General features: G+C 46.0%; 1 protein-coding gene across 1 annotated transcript; it reads left to right on the top strand.

Moving 5' to 3' along the window:
- The first annotated feature begins 16,222 nt into the window (after positions 1-16,222).
- On the top strand, positions 16,223-20,471 carry LOC122685920 (putative serine protease 47). Its single transcript, XM_043890957.1, has 3 exons — positions 16,223-16,529; positions 18,910-19,070; positions 20,379-20,471. Exons 1-3 carry the CDS (start codon positions 16,223-16,225, stop codon positions 20,469-20,471), a joined length of 561 nt encoding a protein of 186 aa, XP_043746892.1.
- The last annotated feature ends 2,268 nt before the right edge of the window (positions 20,472-22,739 follow it).

Here is a 22,739-nt window from a genome sequence, read left to right on the forward strand (position 1 = left end):
ATGTGTCATAAGCCTAGATAGTTAAAGAGTGGACATTTATCAATAGGCCTGTGGTCATATCCCAATACACATAATGGAATTTATGACTTTGTTCTGTTAGAGAGGTAATTAGCATATTCTTTTAGGCGACAGAGAGTCCAAGTCCAAGTCCTGAGGCTCTTTTATGGAGGGGGGGGGGGGGTGTCTGCTTTTCCATTGGTATGCCACTTCTATAGACACTGGGCGCAAAGTTCAGAGTCCACTGGGAGGGTGACCATGCGTGTAGCCTGATGTTCGCAGCCTGGCCTCAGACGGAGTCCAGCTCTGTCTCCTCCTTCAAAACCAAACCAAAACCGAAACCAATGAATCAGTTTTCAAATCAGATAGACTTACCCTACAAAACCAGTGAACTGGTTCCCAGACCAGGTAGAGGCCATTGCAAGTCCCTTCTCCAAACTGCTGCCCCAATGAAGCAAACGGGCCTGTCCTGTAGCGGTAAAGCCCAAACTGAGGAGGAATGTGATTCTGGCGTGCGCAGTGGCGTGACTCACCCTACAAAATTGAGTCCATCTCCTCGCACGTTTGCTGTTTCCTTGCCTGACTCCCAAGTGCTAGGGCAGTCGGTGTCACTTGAGGGAATTTTGGCGGGAAGATCTTCAGGAAAGTGGTCCTAGCGACGGCTCGGACCTTGCCCCAGTATTCCCTGACTAGGGCTGGCTAGGCTCCTGCCTGGCTCACCAGGTTTGTTTCTGAGTCCAGGCTCTTTCTGCCTGCAGCGTGACAGACCGTAAACTGGGAGATGAGGTTTTGAGGCAAGGAAGAACAACTTTATTTGGAAAGCTGGCAGACTAAGGAGATGGCAGACAAGTCTCTAAAAAACAAAAATCTTATCAGGGCCTGGATTCCAGTTTCTTTTATAGAACAGAGATGGGGAGGAACTGAGAAATTAAAGGAAAAGTAAAGAAAAAGACCTTAAGTCTTCCTAAATATCTCCCGAATAGCCAAGCTCAGGGAGAGGGTGTGGTAATATCTTCTTCTTTCTTGCAGCTGTTCAAAGATGGCCAGGGTCAGGATGTCTCTGAACAAAGGCACTTTGGTTTGACATGCAGGCAGAGACAGCGTTCCCTGAGGCAAACCATTATGTATAGACAGTGTCCTTGCAGTGAACAAAAGCAATGAGAAGCAAAGGTAAAAGTGAAAGAAACAAGACTCAACAGTAGTCAGATTTTGTTCTTCCCTGTAACATCACTGCTTATCAATAAACCGTCAGTATATTGTTGCAGAGTACCCTCATCAAGACTCAGTTCCCTTGCATTTCCAAAAAGATGGGGCCTGTCCTGAAAACCCTGTGGGAGCGCTGTCCAGGTATATTGAGTAGCCTCCAGGGTATCAGGGTCCCTCCATTAGGCGTGGGTGGGATGATTTGAGAGAATAGCATTGCAACATGTATATTATCATATGTGAAATAGATCAGCAGTCCAGGTTCAATGCATGAGACAGGGTGCTCAGGGCTGGTGCACTGGGATGACCCTGAGGGATGGGATGGGGAGGGAGGTGGGAAGGGGTTCAGGATGGGGAACACATGTACACCCATGACTGATTCATGTCAATGTATGGCAAAAACCACAATATTGTGAAGTTATTAGCCTCCAATTAAAATAAAGAAATTAAAACAAGCAAACAAACAAAGGTAAGTAATAAGGTACTGAGAGTCTAGACGTAGGGGAATACAGAGAAATGCATCTTTGTGGTCCTAAACAGAAATGCTGAGTGCTTCATGGCACTTGGGTGAGGAAAGTGCATAGGTTTGGTAGCAGTGGGTAAATAGGGATGACTGGCTTATTCACTGCTCATAGCCTTGCACAAACTGATACTCCCTATTAGGCTCCTGAATGGTGCAGGGTCGGGGTGGGGAGGATCGGGGTGGGAGGATAAGGGTGGGGAGGATTGGGGTGGGAGGATCGGGGTGGGGAGGGTCGGGGTGGGGAGGGTCGGGGTGGGAGGATCGGGGTGGGGAGGATCGGGGTGGGAGGATCGGGGTGTTGCAAGGGGAGTGGCGGGGCCTAATGAGTCTGTGTTTTAGGAATCAGGTGAACAGCAGTTGGATTCCCCTCACAGCCCCAAGTTTTAAAGGATATTGTTTACTCCAGGGGTATATTTCCCTGGGCCTTAACCTTATTTTTATTGGAGGGACTTGTTTCCCCTCTCCTGGTCCTAAGGTACCCCAAACTGCAGGATCTACTTGTTCTCTAATTTTGGGGGGAATATTTTGATGACCAGCAGGTGAGTCATCTGGGGATGCTAATAGATGCAATCTCTGCTTGAATTCTCTACCTTCTTGGACTTCACCACGTCCTAATAATATACTAGCTCCTAACTTATTTATCAGAGCTCTTCTGAGGAAAGGGACGTGGAATTCTGGAATATACAAAAGGGAGTGAGAAGTAGTAATGGACTGGACTCTTCAGGTAAGGGAAGATGTAATTGCTTTCCCTTTGACAGTCCATCAGCTCCCATCACAGTACAGTCTCAGTTGGAGAGAGGGCCAAGTCAGAACAGAGCAGGCAGCTCCAGTGTCTACAAGAAATTCAGTTCTCCTACCTGCTCGATCAGGGGTGACCCGAGACTCCCTGGAGTAATGAGGATGGATCAGTGGAATCTGGAGTCAGGCAGGTACTCAGGCGTGTGGTTGGTGTGTAGGACTCTCTCATCCAAGAGATTCACAAGGACCTGGCGTCAGCTGGGATTGCCCCTTAGGCATCCCATAGGAGGGCACTTAGGACATTCCCCCTTGCAGTGCTTCCCTTTATGACAAAAGGTGCATTGGTTCAAGCCCAGGCAGCTTCTTTGCCATCTGTCCAGACATCTCAGCCCTCCAGGGTCCCCTCAATGCAGTGGGTGAATCACAGCAGCCAAAAATTGTTTTCCTTACTAGCCCCTTATCCTTATTGGCCTCCTCCATCAAGTACTGGTTATTATAGACCTTGAATGCCCCCTCTACCAAGATTGACAATGGGGTTGGGAGTCTAGCCTCAAGTTTTTGTAATTTTCTCCTTATATCAGAAGTAGCCTGGGTGATAAAATGCATGGCCAAGAGTATCTTCCCTTCTGCAGACAGAGGCTTTCCTGAATGCCTCTGTCACCCAGCTCAGGAAGACTGTCAAGTTTTCATCTCTTTCCTGCATAACCTGTCAGATCTTATCATAATTTACAGGCTTCACCATAAACTTTTACATTCTCTCTGATAGACAAGTAATATAATGTCTCATCCTAGCCTGACCTGTATGATCTTCATAGTCCCAGTGTGGGTCATGTTCTGGGATTGCATCCCCACCCACCTGATAAATTTGGTGGCGTGGATCAGTGGCCCACTGCATGCTTCCTGGCCTTCCTCAGTATAGAGTCTTTTACAGACGAGGTGTAACTGTAGGCCAGAATAACCATGATGTCCTGCCAGGTGAGAGAGAATGTCAACTCCAGCCTGATAAATTCATCCCTCAACTTTTCAGGGTTCTCTGAGAACCTGTGAAACCTCTCCTTACAGATTCCGAAGTGTCCCATTCAGAAGGGGACATGCACTCGTAGTCTCTCCGTTCCCTTCAGCCACTTCCCGAAGTGCAGAGGTGGGGGCTAACTTTGAATCTGATCCTGGGTGACAGGAGGTTCCACTACAGGTTACCCCAGAGGGCCTAGTCTCTCCCTCCTGAGGTAACAGAGGAGATAAAGGAACATAGGAGGCAGAGTGTGGGGTTAGTCAGAGGGCCCCAGAGAAGTCGGTGGTTCTGGGAGGTAGGTGGGGCTTGGTTTTTCTCACCTGAGAGTTGGGGAAGGTTGGAAGGGGATCATCTGAAATATCAGAAGTGTTTACTGATTCTCTAGGCTTTTGATTAAAGGAGCAAGATAGAGTAGGGTTTTGGTAAAGGACCATTAAGCCTTTTTTTTTTTTCTCCTGTTGTCTGTCAAAGCGACCTGTGGGATTTTAGTTCCCCAACGAGGGATCAAACCTGGCCCCTCATCAGTGAGAGCTTGGAGTCCTGACCACTGGACCACCAGGGAATTCCCAGGACTATGAAGGCTTGAACATAGGGAAACTCAATCCACTTTTCCATGTTGCAACAGTAAAGAACTAATTGCAAGACGGTATTATAATTTAGAGAGCCATTTTCAAGCCATTTTCAGGCAATGTTTTCTCCACTCTCCAACTTATATAAGGCCCAGGCCATGTTACAATAGAGTTTTAAGTTTTTCCCTTTTCAGTCTGTCTATTTTGAAAATTTTTCAGGTTTTAAAGATATACTACAGAGGTGTTTCCTCTGGCTTAGAAGAGGATCCTCACATGTTGAATAACCTGCAATCCAGAAAGAGCGCTCCTAGAAATGCAGCTCAGTGTCCTGGAGACATTAACCTGGAGGCCTTTGCCCTATAATATGTGTTCCTGTGCTGGGGTGGTATTCCTCGGGTGTGTGCATCCATCAAGCCCAGGATGTGGACTGCTTGGAAGCAACCAGCACAACAGGTATTCTGTGACACGGTATGGGCTGCCAAGACCTGGAATGAAGGGAGTCCCAGAGCTGGAAAAAGGAACAGATGAAGGAATTGGGACTTGAATCCAGTGAAAACTGCCATGGACGACAGGACTTGAGAGCCTAGAGGTGGGATTATTCCTACAGGGGATTTTTTTTTTTTTTTTTAGGTATAGAATCAATTGAGTTCAGTTCAGTTGCTCAGTCGTGTCCAACTCTTTGTGACCCCATGAACCTCAGCACGCCAGGCCTCCCTGTTCATCACCAAATCCTGGAGTCCACCCAAACTCATGTCCATTGAGTCGGTGATGCCATCCAACTATCTCATCCTCTGACATCCCCTTCTCCTCCTGCCCTCAATCTTTCCCAGCATCAGGGTCTTTTCAAATAAGTCAGCTCTTTGCATGAGGTGGCCAAAGTATTGGAGTTTCAGCTTCAGCATCAGTCCTTCCAATGAACACCCAGGACTGATCTCCTTTAGGATGGACTGGTTGGATCTCCTTGTAGTCCAAGGGGCTCTCAAGAGTCTTCTCCAACACCACAGTTCAAAAGCATCAATTTTGCGCTCAGCTTTATTTGTAGTCCAACTCTCACATCCATACATGACCACTGGAAAAACCATTGTCTTGACCTGACGGACCTTTGTTGGCAAAGTAATGTCTCTGCTTTTTAATATGCTGTCTAGGTTGGTCATAACTTTCCTTCCAAGGAGTAAGCGTCTTTAATTTCATGACTGCAGTCACCATCTGCAGTGATTTGGGAGCCCAGAAAAATAGTTATCCACTGTTTCCACTGTTTCCCCATCTATTTGCCATGAAGTGATGGGACCAGATGCCATGATGCCATTAGTTTTCTGAATGTTGAGCTTTAAGCCAACATTTTCACTCTCCTCTTTCACTTTCATCAAGAGGCTCTTTAGTTCTTCTTCACTTTCTGCCATAAAGGTGGTGTCATCTGCATATCTGAGGTTATTGATATTTCTCCTGGCAATCTTGATTCCAGCTTGTGCTTCTTCCAGCCCAGCGTTTCTCATGATGTACTCTGCATATAAGTTAAATAAGCAGGGTGACAACATACAGCCTTGATGTATTCCTTTTCCAATTTGGAACCAGTCTGCTGTTCCATGTCCAGATCTAACTGTTGCTTCCTGACCTGCATACAGGTTTCACAAGAGGCAGGTCAGATGGTCTGGTATTCCCATCTCTTTCAGAATTTTCCACAGTTTATTGTGATCCACACAGTCAAAGGCTTTGGAATAGTCAATAAAGCAGAAATAGATGTTTTTATGGAACTCTCTAGCTTTTTTGATGATCCAGCAGATGTTAGCAATTTGATCTCTGGTTCCTCTGCCTTTTCTAAATCCAGCTTGAACATCTGGAAGTTCATGGTTCACATATTGCCGAAGGCTGGCTTGGAGAATTTTGAGCATTATTTTACTAGCGTGTGAGATGAGAGCAATTGTACGGTAGTTTGAGCATTCTTTGGCATTGCCTTTCTTTGGGATTGAACTGAAAACTGACCTTTTCCAGTCCTGTGGCCACTGCTGAGTTTTCCAAATTTGCTGGCATATTGAGTGTAGCACTTTCTCAGCATCATCTTTCAGGATTTGAAATAGCTCAACTGGAATTCCATCACCTCCAGTAGTTTTGTTCATAGTGATGGTATAGAATAAAGTGAAAGAATGAACAGCAGAAGAATCTAAAACCCTTTCCCCTATTTGGCAACTACAATAACATTGGGGAGTGCCTGATAACTCCATCTGGCACAGGCAACAGTGAGTGTGGGCAAGGTTTCCCATGTAACCTAACATACTAAATGAACACAATTAGTTTAGGATCTCTCTTTCGGATGCTCCAGGGACCCCTTGAAACATTCCAAAGTTTACTGGAAGTCAAAAGAATTTTAGCCAGAATTTGATATTTGGGAAATCTTTCAAAATTTCAAAAAGCTTTAAAATACCCTGTCAGCTATTATTTTCTCCCATTCTGAAGGCTGTCTTTTCACTGTGCTTATAGTTTCCTTTGTTGTGCAAAAGCTTTTAAGTTTCATTAGGTCCCATTTGTTTATTTTTGCTTTTATTTCCAATATCCTGGGAGGTGGGTCATAGAGGATCTTGTTGTGATTTATGTCAGAGAGTGTTTTCCCTATGTTCTCCTCTAGGAGTTTTATAGTTTCTGGTCTTACATTTAGATCTTTAATCCATTTTGAGTTTATTTTTGTGTATGGTGTTAGAAAGCATTCTAGTTTCATTCTTTTACAAGTGGTTGACCAGTTTTCCCAGCACCACTTGTTAAAGAGGTTGTCTTTTCTCCATTGTATATTCTTGCCTCCTTAGTCAAAGATAAGGTGTCCATAGGTAGGTGGATTTATCTCTGGGCTTTCTGTTTTGTTCCATTGATCTATATTTCTGTCTTTGTGCCAGTACCATACTGTCTTGATGACTGTGGCTTTGTAGTAGAGCCTGAAGTCAGGCAGGTTGATTCCTCCAGTTCCATTCTTCTTTCTCAAGATTGTTTTGGCTATTTGAGGTTTTTTGTATTTCCATATGAATTGTGAAATTATTTGTTCTAGTCCTGTGAAGAATACCGTTGGTAGCTTGATAGGGATTGCATTGAATCTATAGATCGCTTTCGGTAGTGTAGTCATTTTCACAATATTGATTATTCCAATCCATGAACATGGTATATTTCTCCATCTATTTGTGTCCTCTTTGATTTCTTTCATCAGTGTTTTATAGTTTTCTATATATAGGTCTTTTGTTAGCAAACGAAGCAACAAAGAATTAATCTCAAAAATATACAAGCAACTCCTGCTCAATTCCAGAAAAATAAATGACCAATCAAAAAATAGGCCAAAGAACTAAACAGGCATTTCTCCAAAGAAGACATACAGATGTCTAACAAACACATGAAACGATGCTCAACATCACTCATTATTAGAGAAATGCAAATCAAAACCACAGTGAGGTACCATTTCACACCAGTCAGAATGGCTGCTATCCAAAAGTCTACAAGCAATAAATGCTGGAGAGGGTGTGGAGAAAAGGGAACCCTCTTACACTGTTGGTGGGAATGCAAACTAGTACAGCCACTATGGAGAACAGTGTGGAGATCCCTTAAAAAACTGGAAATAGAACTGCCATATGACCCAGCAATCCCACTTCTGGGCATACACACCGAGGAAACCAGATCTGAAAGAGATATGTGTACCCCAATGTTCATCGCAGCACTGTTTATAATAGCCAGGACATGGAAGCAACCTAGATGGCCATCAGCAGATGAATGGATAAGGAAGCTGTGGTACATACACACTATGGAATATTACTCAGCCATTAAAAAGAATTCATTTGACTCAGTCCTAATGAGGTGGATGAAACTGGAGCCCATTATACAGAGTGACGCAAGCCAGAAAGAAAAACACCAATACAGTATACTAACACATATATATGGAATTTAGAAAGATGGTAACGATAACCGAATATGCAAAACAGAAAAAGAGACACAGATGTACAGAACAGACTTTTGGACTCTGTGGGAGAAGGCGAGGGTGGGATGATCTGAGAGAATAGAATTGAAACAAATACATTGTCAATTGTCAATTGTGAAACAGATCGCAAGTCCAGCACTTAGATGAGACAAGTGCTCGGGGCTGGTGCACTGGGATGACCCAGAAGGATGGGGTGGGAAGGGATGTGGGAGGGGGGATCGGGATGGGGAACACATGTAAATCCATGGCTGATTCATATCAATGTATAGCAAAAACCACTACAATATTGTAAAGTAATGAGCCTTCAACTAATATAAATAAATGAGGAAACAAAAAGAAATAAAAAAGAAATAAAATACCCTGTCAGAGAGAATCATAGGTTGCTGTGAAACAATTATTCCTTGAGCTAAAAAAAAAATTCAAAAGTAAGTACAGATCACTAACATCACAGAAACTCACAATCTGTTATCAAAAGCAGTGTTTCAGGAAAATTTCATTCTCTTTGAAAGAAACCAAATCCAGTCTCATATCAGCCTACTCTTAATAAAATCAATCTATCTAAATTTAACCTAACCTTAGACAGTCCCAACCTTATACAAAATTCTTTTCTCAATGTTCCTTTCCCAGAAAGCCTCTGCAATTTTCTGTAGATGTATTTTGTACCTTATTTTATCCATGCAGAGCTAACCATCTCTAGGACAAAACCACCTCTTTCTTTTTATTAATAACAAAGTATATTTCCATTCCTCATACCTTCTTTTCTGAAAACAAACATACTATTTTTCTTAAGCCACCATGAACTGCATTTTACATTAACATTCCCTGATTGGAATATCTCATAACTTCTAGAAACACATATCTTTCCAAAGCACAATTTCTTTCCTTGATGTGCTGCAAGACATATGTCTAATAAAGCCAAACATCTTTAGTTTCTCTCTCACAAGAGAAAAAGAATAGGTAAATTTAGACCTGTTTAGCAATTAATGTTCCAATACTTCATTTCATTTAAAATGTCCTGGATGCTCAGTAGATTACCATTCTTTAATTTAATTTAGTTTCAAGTTACCAAAATTAGGAGGAACTATTCTAGAAGGACATTTCTAAAACATAATTATTGCCATAAAAGTGTGAAAGCGCTAGTCATGCAGTTGTGTCCAATTCTTTGCAACCCCATGAACTATAGCCCGCCAGACTCCTTTGTCCATGGGATTCTCCACACAAGAATACTGGAATGGGTAGCCATTCCCTTCTCCAGAGGATCTTTCTGATCCAGGGATGGAACCCAGGTTTCCTGCACTGCACGGGGATTCTTTACCATCTGAGCCACCAGGGAAGACCAATTATTCCTATGGAGTTTACTGAAAACTCTTACCCCAGTCATATTTACTTAGTTTAATCATATCAGTTTATTTTCCTCAGTGACAGATTCTGCAATAGAAACTATGCACTTCTTGACTTCCAGTAACTCTAGGTACAATAAAAGTGTTATACTTATTGTTGATAATATGGAGAAGTCTGTATTGATTAAACCCACAAACTTAAGCCAGATAAGCTAATTTTTATAGCACTAGAGATCTCATAGTTTTCCTGCTTGAGTTCTAAAAGGTCTTTTATTTTCCCCTCAGTCTGAGGGACTACAGATGGATCAGTATTTCCTGAGAGTCCTGGCAAAATAGGCTTCCCAGGTGGTGCTAGTGGTAAAGAACCCATCTGCCAATGCAGGAGACATAAGGGATGCAGGTTCAATCCCTGGGTCCGGAAGATCCCCTGGAGTGGGAAATGGAAACCCACTGCAGTATTCTTGCCTGGAGAATCTCATGGACAGAGAAACCTGGTGGTAGAATAGTACACTGCAAAGTCACAGGAGAGAGATACAGGCTCCTCTTCTTTTTTTGTTCTTTAAACTCCCACTAAGTTGGCTCAGTGGGTAAAGAATCTGCCTGCAATGCAGGAGGCACAGAAGACAGGGGTTTGATCTATGGGTTGGGAAGATCTGCTGAAGAAGGAGAAAGCAACCCACTCCAGTATTCTTGCCTGGAAAATCCCACAGACAGAGGGGCCTGGAGGGCTACAGTCCAAAGGGTTGCAAAGAGTTGGAAAGCACACAGGAAAATAACCCAAGGCTGGAGTCTCAAACAATGTGGATTGTATTTGTATTTCGAGGCAAGGTGCTCCACCATGCCCACAAGGTCAGCAGAGACTAGCAGGAGCAGTTGGACAGACAAACCTACATAAAGCAAAAATACCAATGACAGAAATGTAAAGACACAAGAAGTATTCAGGATTAGGGGATGGGAGTGCAGGTAGAGAACTAAGGGGGAGGAGAAGGGAGGAGGGACGGAAAAGACTGAAAGAAGAGGACGTGGCAGAGAGAGAGATTGCAGTTTCAATCAGCCCCTGTGGTGTCTACTCAGGCACCCACTGTGTGCTTCCGGAAAGGGCCAGTGAAGGAGGGAGCACCCCGCGCACTGCCCACTGGGGCGATCAAGCCCGGAACCCAGCCAGTTGCGTTGTCTGTGGGACGCTAACCCACAGGGGGGACTCACCCATGTGTACACCAGTATGTGGGAAGCCGCTGCGGCACTTCAGCAAAGGGTCCCGCATCCCAGGCCATCTCAAAAGTGCGGGAAAGATAAGACACATACAGAAAACAAATTGCAAGCTGGAAAATGTAATTCCAACTGTATCAATAATCACATTAATGTGAATAGATTAAATACTCAAAATTAAAGACAAAGATTGATAGACCATATTTTAAAAAACAGGGTCCTTATCAATGTCAACTGTATAAAATGGAGGAAAGAAAGAAAGGGAGAGAGAGAAAGAGAGGAAAGAAGGGAGGAATGGAAAAAGGAAAAGAAGATAGGAGGGAAATAAGAAACTAAAGGAATCCAACTTTAAATGGAAAAGGTTGAACTTTTATTGCAGAAGACATGGTTGCATGTGTTAGAAAACCCCATCGAACCCACCAAAGCAGAGTAAAACAAGATGAAACAGACTAGGATAAAGAAAGAAGTTTAGAAAGTTCATAGCAAGCAACATTTCTTATAAAAATAGTGTTTCTATATACTAGGTACAAAAATATGAAAAGGGAATTAAAATAATTTCATTCAGAATAGCATGGAAAATAATTAAGTACCTAGCAATAAACGTAATAAAGAAGTGTAAGATCTGTACACTGAAAACTACAAAATACTGCTGACAGAAATTAAAGATCTATCCAAATAGAAAAACAGTTCTTGCTAATGGATCAGGAAATTTCATATTATCAAGAAAGCAATTCTTTTCAAATTGGTCTATAAATTCAATGCAGTCCCAATGAAAATTCTAAGCAGGCTCTTTTTGGGTAGAATTTGACAGTTGATCCTAAAATTCATAGGGAAATGTGGAGGATGTAAAACAGCCTAAACAATTTGGCAATAGAATAAAGCTGGAGAAATTTCATTACCTGATTTCAAATTTTACCATAACTAATAGACAGTGGATTTCTGGCACAGGAAAGGAATATAGTTCAATGGCACAGAATTGAGAGTCCAGGAATAGACCCTTACTTTTTATTATGAATTGATTTTCAACAAATGTCCTAAAACAATTCCATACGAGAAACACTAATCTTATTTTGTAACCAAAAATAAAAAAAAAAAAGAGGTGCTGGTACAAATGGATATCCACAAGAAAGACCAAACACTAAGAAACAGAAACTTATCATGCTAGGCAAAAATGAACTAAAATTTGATCATGGTTTCAAATGCAAAAAACAACCTTTAAAATTTCTCAGAGAAAACATAGGAGAAAATCTTCAAGATCTCTTAGATATAATATCAAAAGCAGGAGTTATACAAGAAAAAATTAGTAAATTAGACTTCATTAAATTAAAAACTTTAGCTCTTCAAAAGCCACTGTTAAAAGACAAGCCACAGCCTTGGAGAAAATATTGCAAACCACATATATGATAAAGAATGAAATCTTACCATTTGTGACAACATGCGTGGACCTAGAAAACATCATGCGCTCTATTCTAAGTCGCTTTAGTCGTGTCTAACTCTTTGCGACCTGTGGATTGTAGCCCTCCAGTCTCCTCTGTCCATGGGATTCTCCAGGCAGGAATACTGGAGTGGGTTGCCATGCCCTCCTCCAAGGAATCTTCCCAGCCCAGAGATTGAACTGTTTCTTAAGACTCCTGCATAGAAAGGCGGGTTCTTTACCACTAGCGCCACCTGGGAAGCCCAGAGAGTATTACGCTAAAGTGAAATAAGTCAGACAAAGACAAGCATTGTATGATGATGACACTTAAATGTGAAATCTAAAAGAATAAATGAACAAGCATAACAAAACATAAACAGAGTTTAGACACAGAGAACAAACAGGTGGTTACCAGAAGGGAGAGGACTGGGGGGAAGAAAGCAAAAGCTGAGGGGGATTGAGGTGCAAAGTGCCCATGGCAAGAGTTCTGTGGCGACCCCGTGAATCAGAATCCGCCTGCCAGTGCAGGGGACACGTGTTCAATTCCAGGTCCAGGAAGACAACACATGCTGCGGGGCAACTAAGCCCATGTGCCTCAACTGCTAAAGCCTCCACGCCCTAGAAAACGTGCTCCACAAGGGAAGCCACCATCGGAGAAGCGCCACACCACAGCAAAGAGTACCCTCTGCTCTCCACAACTAGACAAACCCCTCATGGAGCAGCAAAGACCCAGCACAGTCAAAAGGAATAAACAGATAAATAGTATTTATATAGTTGCAAAATAAATTAGTATGCAATGGGTAGGAAATGTACTGTCTGGGGAATACAGTCACTAACCATGTAATGTCTTTGTATGGTGATGTATCATAACTAACTTATCATTTTGAAATGTGTAGAAATATCCAATCACACTGCTGTGTAACAGGAGCTAACATAGCATTGTAGGTCAATTATACTTTAAAAACAAATTCATAGAGAAAGAGATATCAAACTTGTGGTTACAGGAGGCCAGGAATAGGGAAGCAGGAACTGGATAGCTACAGTCAAAGATACAAATTCGCAGCTATAAGATAAATAAGTACTAGGAATGTAAAATTCCCAGTTATAAGATACATAAGTACTAGGAATGTAATATACAGCATGAGAAATATAATTAATACTGATCTATGTCATACATGGGAGAAGGCAATGGCACCCCACGCCAGTGCTCTTGCCTGGAAAATCCCATGGATGAAAGAGCCTGGTGGGCTGCAGTCCATGGGGTCGCAAAGAGTCGGACACGACTGAGCGACTTCAGTTTCACTTTTCACTTTCATGCACTGGAGAAGGAAATGGCAACCCAGTCCAGTGTTCCTGCCTGGAGAATCCCAGGGACAGCGGAGCCTGGTGGGCTGCAGTCCATGGGGTCGCACAGAGTCAGACACGACTAAAGTGACTTAGCATGCATGCGTGTTATACATGAAAGCTGATAGAGTAAATCCTGGGTTCTAATCACCGGGAAACACATTTTTTTTCAATTTCTTTAATTTTGTACCTATGTGGTTTCATTAAATTTATTGTGACGACCACTTCATGATGCATGTAAGGCAAATCACTATGCTATGCTCCTCAAACTTAAAAAACTGAAAAAAAGAAATGGACTAAGGTTAACATCAATGTATCAGTATTGTCTCCCTAGTTATGATAAATGTACTGTAGTAATACAAGATCTTAACATTAGGGGAAACAGTGTGGGGATATTGGAAGTCTTTGTATTATCTTTGCAGCTTTTTCATAAACCTACAACTATTCTAAAATAAAAGGTTTATTTAAATATAAATAAAATTTTTAACAATTTACTGAAAATCATTGAATTGTCCTTTGTAATATGTGAACATCATGGCTTAAAAATTATATCAAAGTAGAATTGTTTAAAGGACTTCCCTCGTTGCTCAAACGGTAAAGCGTCTGCCTACAAAATGGGAGACCCGGTTCGATCCCTGCGTTGGGAAGATCCCCTGGAGAAGGAAATGGCAACCCACTCCAGTACTCTTGCCTGGAAAATCCCACGGACAACAGGAACCTGATAGGCTACAGTACATAGGGTGGCGAAGAGTCAGACACGACTAAGCGACTTTACTCACTTTAAATCAGTCAGTTCAATCGCTCAGTTGTGTCCGACTCTTTGCGACACCATGAATAGCAGCCAGGCCTCCCTGTCCATCACCAACTCCCGGAGCTTACTCAAACTCATGTCCTTCCAGTTGGTGATGCCATCCAGCCATCTCATCTTCTGTCATCCCCTTCTCCTCCTGCCCCCAATCCCTCCCAGCATCAGGGTCTTTTCCAATGAGTCAACTCTTCCCATGAGGTGGCCGAAGTATTGGAGTTTCAGCTTCAGCAACAGTCCTTCCAGTGAACACCCAGGACTGATCTTTAGGATGGACTGGTTGGATCTCCTTGCAGTCCAAGGGGCTCTCAAGGGTCTTCTCCAACACCACAGTTCAAAAGCATCAATTCTTCGGTGCTCAGCTTTCTTCACAGTCCAACTCTCACATCCATACATGACCACTGGAAAAACCATAGTCTTGACCAGACGGACCTTTGTTGGCAAAGTAATGTCTCTGCTTTTTAATATGCCATCTAGGTTGGTCATAACTTTCCTTCCAAGGAGTAAGTGTCTTTTAATTTCATGGCTGCAATCACCATCTGCAGTGATTTTGGAGCCCAGAAAAATAAAGTCAGCCACTGTTTCCAGTGTTTCCCCATCTATTTGCGATGAAGTGATGGGACTGGATGCCATGATCTTAGTTTTCTAAATGTTGAGCTTTAAGACAACTTTTTCACTCTCCTCTTTCACTTTAATCAAGAGGCTCTTTAGTTCTTCTTCACTTTCTACCATAAGGGTGGTGTCATCTGCAAATCTGAGGTTATTGATATTTCTCCCGCAATCTTGATTCCAGCTTGTGCTTCCTCCAGCCCAGCATTTCTCATGATGTACTCTGCATGTAAGTTAAATAAGCAGGGTGACAATATACAGCCATGACATACTCCTTTTCCTATTTGGAACCAGTATGTTGTTCCACGTCCAGTTCTAACGGCTGCTTCCTGACCTGCATACAGGTTTCTCAAGAGGCAGGTCAGGTGGTCTGGTATTCCCATCTCTTTCAGAATTTCCCACAGTTTATTGTGATCCAAACAGTCAAAGGCTTTGGTGTAGTCAATAAAGCAGAAATAGATGTTTCTCTGGACCTCTCTTGCCTGGGACCGCATGTGTGGCCAGCAGCTGGGCAATTCTTCTTACTCCTGTGAAGCTGTGTGCCCAGGAGGAGTCGCAGGCCCTGGCATGCATTTGAGGAGCTGTGGTAGGGGCTAGGCTCATAAGGGGGAGGTGGGCTCGCTGGGAGAGTGACAGGGCTGCTCAGGAGTCTCATTCACTCAGCCACGCGGGGCTGGCGCGGTGCCAGGCTTCTGAACAGAGGACGGGGCTCACCAGGGCGTTCAGGCACCGCAGGCCAGGTCTGGGCGCTGGAGCTTTCGGGCTCAGGGTCTGTCGGCACCCACTCTGAGCCATGCTCCGTGCAAGCCCCTCTGTGGCATCAGGGGTGGCAGATCCCACCTCACCACGTCTCCATCCCGTCAGAAGAGAAAGCCCAGCATGGATGAGGAGGGCAGAGCACATGGGGTGGGGGTCAGGAGAAGGGCTGTGGAGAGGGAGGGCTTGCTGGAGGGGAAGGGTCCATGAGGGGAACATGAGAGAGGGGCTCCAAGCAGATGGGCCGTGGAGACAGTGAGGGTGGGGGAGATTCGGCACCTGTGTTGGGGAAAAAGGCAAGGTTCCATTTCCTGCCTTCACTGGCTCATTTATTTAATGAATCTTTTGCGAGTCCTTGTAACTCAGTGGAGAAGCAGGCTTTGGGCAGGTAGGTGTTGAAAAAAGGGGATGGTCTGGAAGGAAGAGTGTGGGGCCAGAAGGTGCGTTGTGTGGCGTCTCGGGAAGGGTGAAATTAGAGCTGGGACTGAGCCAGAATGCCTGCTGCCTACAATCAAAGGCCTTCATGTGATGACCCCACCGAGGACCTTTCCAGAACAAGGATTTGGTGCTTCTGCAATTCTAGTGTGTGATGGAGATGCCAGCCACATGTCTGAAACTGTAAGCAGGGCGTCAATCAGCCTCAGGAAAGAAGGGCTCCTGAACACTAGAAATGGGGAGACGAGGAGTGGAGGGGCCCAGAGGGGTGCGGGCAGTTAGACGGGGATGCAGGCAGAGAGCGCGTCCCCGCTTGGAGGTGATGGTGACAAGGCGCCTTTCCTTCTCCAGCAAACCCAAAGCCCCGGAGAGCTACCGGGTTCTGTTAGGGAGCACCCAGCTCTACCAGCACGGCCCTCAGACCCGGGAGGTACCCGTGAGCCGGGTTATCACGCACCCAGACTTCGAGAAGCTGCATCCCTTCGGGAGCGACATCGCCATGTTGCAGCTGCCGTCTCCTGTGAACTTCACCTCCTCCATCGTCCCCGCCTGCCTCCCAGTCCCTGGCATGAAGCTCCCCAGGAACTCGTCCTGCTGGATAACCGGCTGGGGGATGCTCAACGAGGAAAGTGAGAGGGTGTGGGGGAGTTGGGGGGGATGAGAGGAGGCGGAGGAAGGGGAGAAGGACAGGAACAAAGAAGGGAGGTGTGCCTCCATCTGAGGGGTCCCCAGACAAAGGGCCCCTGGCCCACTGTGCTTCATTTCCAGAGGACTGGACCATTCTACTTCTAGTTCTGAAAGTGTGCGATTCTAAAGCTTTGGTGTTCCCTAAGTGTAAAGCTCTGAAGTCTGGGAATCTTTGACTTTGGAATCAAGAATCTGAGTTCTTGAAGTCTTTCTAGTTCTTGATTCCAAGGTTTAAATCAACCATAGATCTGAGATGACTTGATCCAACTCAAAGGTCATGGTTGGGGGCTGACTCCTTCCAGGTCACTGACAACCTCTCTGATTTCCCAGTGGCATAGGAGGTGCTTGGGAAAAGTGGAAAGAAAATACAAGTATGACCTCTGATCTCTGAGCCTGCCTGATCAGTTTAGAATGATTATGACTTAGAGGATTTCACTCTCCAGACCTCACTTTGGTTTTCTCCCAGCTCAGGTTGTCTATCTAATTTGTAGACTTGTTAGGCAAATTGTATTTTTTAAGATTGAAAGAGGAGAAAAGTAGACCAAAACTTATGAGCAAGAGCCTTCACTGAAGAAAGGAGTGTTTATGACTTGGTAAAATGCTTAGGATGCCAAATTAGGGAGGGAAAGAATATTCATTTGTAATTATTTGTAGGGTCATAATTTGGTATGGTGTTTCTCTACAGAGGTGCTCCAGGCATTTTGAACAGATGCTGCTTCATTGGGTGGGATGTTCCAGCATCCCTGGTCCTTGCCTATTAGTATGTCAGTTAACAGTCAATAATCATAGGACAAACAACCAGGTCCCCAGAATTCTCACACCACACACACATAACACAGGCATAGCATACTTCACACACACACACATACATACAACACATGAATACCACACTTCACACACACACACACACACATACAACACATGCATGCCGCACTTCACACACACACACGCACACACACATCACATGTATAAACACTTCACACACACACACACACACACACACACACACGCACACACACACACACACACACACACAGGCTCCTCCTTGAGGACAGGGACCCTGACATCCCAGCCCACGCCCCAGGCAGGGCCTGGCACCTGGTAGGTATCCCAAGCTGCCCCCGGGCCCCTCCTCCCTGGACTCCAGACTGGTCCCGGCTCCCACCCTGCGTGCTCTGTGTCACTCTCCACACAGCTGTCTGAGCATTTGCTTCAGAGCAGGCGTCATGCCAGTTCCCTGCTCATCACCCCCAGTGCTTCTCGTTTCTTCTTAAAATAAGGTCAAAACTCCCTGCCTTGGCTCTCAGGCCCATTCCTCTCTCTCATCTCCTGCTGCATCCCTCACCCACACCACCCCAGCCAGCAGGCCTCCCTCCTGCCTTGACGATGCCAAGGCCATTCCCACCTCAGGTCTGCTCCTTGACTGTCTCCCTGGACTCGTTTTCTCTCCCAACTAATCTTGTCATGACTTGTTTCTTTAGGAGTGAGCAACTCAGCTGCTCCTCTGCGGAGTTTTACTAGATCATGTGAGCTAAAACAGGCTGCCCCTAATAGCACGTCTCCCTGTTTTATTTCCTCTATACCACTTATTAGATCTAAAGTAATGCTACTTATTTACTTCATTTACCCTGTCTTCACCAATTAACTACATTCCACTGTATCATTAGTTAAAACATACTTAACACGAGAACAGAGGAATAAATGAGTAAACTGAATGATGAATAAATGACTGATTGGATCAGAGGATGAATGGGGGAAGGTGGGAGGATGAGTGGGTGGAAGTGTAGATGTTTGGGCGGATGGGTGAAAGGACGGTGGGCAGAGAGATGCAGTGAGTGGGTCTGTTGATGGAGCGGAAAATAGATGAATGAAAAGATGAGTGTATAGGCAAATGGATGGAAGGGTGAGTGGGCGAATGGGACATGAGGAAAGACAGGTAGGTGGATGGAGGAACAGGTGGATGCAAAGCAAGGTTAATGATAAACAAAAGGTGAGTGGGTGGGAAGGTTAGTGAAAGGGTAGACCGGTTGGTGAGTGGCTGCTAAGCGCCAGTGAGCGGCAGGTGCTGGAGGGATTCGCCTGCTCCCTTTGTGGAACAGGAGTGTGGCCTGTTGCTGTGAAAGAGGTGGAGGGGATAGGATGAGTTTGGAAACGTCTGAGAAACACAGGAGGGCTTACTAGGCAGAGGTAGAAGACTGAGACAAGGGTGGACGCCCAGCTGTGCGGAGAAAGCCCCGAGCTGAGGGCTGGTGCTGACTGGTAAGGCAGAGCTCTGTAGCTAGGCCACAGCATCCTTCCCTGACTTCCTCTTTATCCTCGCAGCTCCCCTGCTGGAACCCTTCCATCTCCAGGCGGGTAAGGTGAGCTTCATTGGGAACAAGCTCTGTAACATGTTATATGGACGTGCGAGAGGCAAAAACTTCTCTGTGCGCGAGGACATGCTGTGTGCCGGGGACTTCTCCGCAGGAAAGTCCATCTGCCACGTGAGTCAGGCCCTGTGTGTTTCCCTGCTGTTCTCAGGGCCTCAGTCTCTCTGGGGAGGGGCTGTGGTCCTCTGCTCTCCTTGAGGAGCCCCGGACTTCCCGTCTCCTCCTCTCTGCATCTTCCTGGGCTCCGTCCCTTGGCCACATCCCCCAGGCCACCCCCTTCCTAAGCCCCTCGCACATGAGGGCATCTACGGCATCTATTCTTGAGGCATATTTTAAAGTTTTTATTGAAGTGTAACATACATACACCCATGCTCTTTTCATAAGTTGCATGAATTTTCACATAGTGAGGCAACATGTGATCAATACCCCAGAGGCCCACTCACACCTCCTTCCTGTCACCAACACCCAACGGAAACCAGCATCTTCACCTTCAGTACCTTAGATCAGACTCTGAATGTTCCATCAGTAGGATTTATTTCCCGTTGTCAGTCTTTTTTGCCTCACTTTGTATTTGTGAGACTCATCCATACTGTTGCCTGTGGGTGCAGCGTGTTCACGATCCTTGGTCTATAGGACTCTCCTGTCTGCACTGAATTCTGTGAGCAGTTACACTCTTAATGGGTATTTTAGCACTCCAAGCTTTTCATTTCATTTCACTTCCAAATGTTTTATCTTCTATTTCACAAAATCCCTTGAGTAGTATTGTTGGAGGAAAAGGTATGCGTGTATTCGATATTACCAAACATCTCCAAAGTGGCTCGCCATTTCCACTCACTCTAGCAGTAGAATAGATTATAATCTCACTAATACTTAGCACTTTCCATCTGTTTTCATTTTAATAGCTTACTGTAGTTTGATTTTCTTGATGAATTAAATATACTTTCACATATTTATTATCACTGGATATCTTTTTTTGTAATGTTTCTTTTCCAGATTTCCCCTCTTATTTTTCTGTTGGGGGCTCTGTCTCTTCCTTTAAGGGCTCTTTATGTATTTTATATATTCCAGATATGAGTCTACTATAGGATTTTTTTTGGGTGTGTATTTCTTTGCATTTGTTTTTTTGTTTTCTTTTGGCTGTGTTGGGTGGGCCTAGTTACGGCTCTCAGGCTCTTCATTTCAGCGTGTGGGCCACTCTTAGTTGTAGCATGTGAGCTCCAAGCACGTGGGCTCAGTAGCTGCAGCACGTGGACTTAGCTGCCCCATGTCACGTGGGATATCAGTTCCCTGACTAGGGATCAAACCAGTGTCCTCTGCATTGGAAGGCAGATTGGTAACCACTGGGTCACCAAGGAAGTCCCACTGTTGGATATTTAAATTTTGAGGCTTTCTTTATACTTTCTGTTTTCCCCTGTTTTATAGGTGAGCAAACAGGTCCCAGAGAGGGTAAGTGGCTACGCTAAAACAAGGCAGCTCAGCCTGAGCCCCGGAGTTCACACTTACGCCCCACCCTGAGCCCACGTCTGCCCTTACACCTCCGCCCGAGCTCACGTCTGCCCTTACACATCCCCCCTGAGCCCACGTCTGCCCTTACACCTCTCCTGAGCCCACGTCTGCCCTTACACATCCCCCTGATTCCACGTCTGCCCTTACACATCCCCCTGAGCCCACGTCTGCCCTTACACCCCCCCCCCCGAGTCCACATCTGCCCTTACACCGCCCCCTGAGCCCATGTCTGCCCTTACACATCCCCCTGAGCCCACGTCTGCCCTTACACATCCCCCTGAGCCCACGTGTGCCCTTACACATCCCCCTGAGCCCACATTTGCCCTTACATATCCCCCTGAGCCCACGTCTGCCCTTACACCGCCCCCTGAGCCGACGTCCCCTCCTCCAGAGACCCAGGTTCCACACCACTCTCTGCAGGCTGCTGGCGCGTCCACACCAGGCACAGCCGTTTGCTTCCACAGACCTGGCCCCTGGCGTTGTTCCTGCTCGGGGCTCTGAGACAGGCCCTGTGGTGATCCCCCAAGCCCCTCAGCTACAGCGGTGTGCCTCAGGACCCAGCCTGCTCACTGGAACCGTCCCCCCTCCCTTCCCTCAGCCCCATCAGCTCTCAGGGGTCCCTTCTTGGCTTCCCCGTCCACCAGCTGTGACCCCCAAATCCAAGCTTGAAAAACCAAGTAAAAACAAATGAAAGACTCATCCTGATCCTGTCCTGGGGCCCTACTGCTCCTCCTGACCCTCAGCACGCACCCCTTCACTTGAGGTCTGCCGTCTGACTCCCCGGACAAGGGAACAGCAAGTGGCAGGGACATCACAGCAGGAAGAGGGCGGGGTGGGGACACTGGAGTCCAGCTGGGGGGAGAGAAGGGAGGCTCCTACCGTGGGGATGCACAGGCCTCAGAGGAAGAGCATCAGTCAGCTCCAGCTGCCGTAACAAATACCAGAGGCACTGTGGCTTAGACAACAGGAATCTATCATCTCATGGTTCTGGAGCCCAGAAGTCTGAGGCCTCTGACCTTGGCTCGTAGACAGCCATCTTCACCCTGTGTGCTCACATCGTCTTCCCTCTGTGTTTGTGTCCACATTTCCCCTTCTGTAAGGGCACCATTCGTACTGGATTAGGACCCAACCTAGTGACCTCATCTTAACTTGATTATCTCTTTAAAAGCTCTACTCCAAATAAAGTCACATCGGGACTTCTCTGGTTGTCCAGTGGTTAAGACACCAGGCTTCTTCTGCAGGGGGCATGGGTTCAGTCTCTCGTTAAAGAGCCAAGAACCCACATGCTGGACTGTGAAGACAACAGAAAGTCACATTCTGAAGTGCTGGAGCTTAGGACTCAACATAAGAATTTTGTGTGTGTTAGTTGCTCAGTCATGTTGGACCCCAAGGAGTATATAGCCTGCCAGGCTCCTCTGTCCATGGAATTCTCCTGGCAAGAATACTGGAGTAGGTTGTCATTCCCTGATCCAGTGGATGTTCCCAACCCCAGGATCAAACCTGTGTCTCCCGCATTGCAGGCAGATTCTTTACCACCTCAGCCGCAGAACTGGGGATGGGGGTGTCAGAATTCAGCGGATAATAGGAAGTAAGACATATTGTCAGGTGTCTATACTGCAGGGGAGTAAAAATCTTTCTCAAAGTAAAGAAGCATCACTCCCCGGGTTTGGAGAAGGGACGACCTACTCCCTGTGGAGGTAGGGGGATGTTCCCCGCATCAGGACAATTGAGCTGAATTGGAGGACATGACCCAGGCCATGAGGAAGGGGGTTCCTGCCTACAGCACAGAAGGCTCTTGCATGTGGGGGTCTGGCCCACTGAGTGGGAGATACAGCGAGGGGACCCCGCCAGGCTGCGAGCTGAGGTCCAGTCTGGCAGTCCTCACACCTCTGCTCCTAGAATTGACTCCCAGCCGTTCCTCACCCACCCCCAAGACCCCTCACCAATCCTATGATCCCTCTCGGACCCCACTGATCCCTCACCCACCCCATGTTCCCTCATGGATCCCATCATCCCTCCCCCACCCCCACGGTCCCTCACCCACCCCATGTTCCCTCATGGATCCCATCATCCCTCCCCCACCCCCACGGTCCCTCACCCACCCCCATCATCCCTCAACCACCCCCACGGTCCCTCACCCACCCCACGGTCCCTCACCCACCCCCATCATCCTTCCCCCACCCCCATCGTCTCTCACCCACCCTATGGTCCCTCACCCACCCCCACGGTCCCTCACCCACCCCATCATCCCTCCCCCAGCCCACGGTCCCTCACCCA

The sequence above is a fragment of the Cervus elaphus genome, chromosome 29 (genome assembly GCF_910594005.1).
Source record: "Cervus elaphus chromosome 29, mCerEla1.1, whole genome shotgun sequence".
Lineage (NCBI taxonomy): Eukaryota > Metazoa > Chordata > Mammalia > Artiodactyla > Cervidae > Cervus > Cervus elaphus.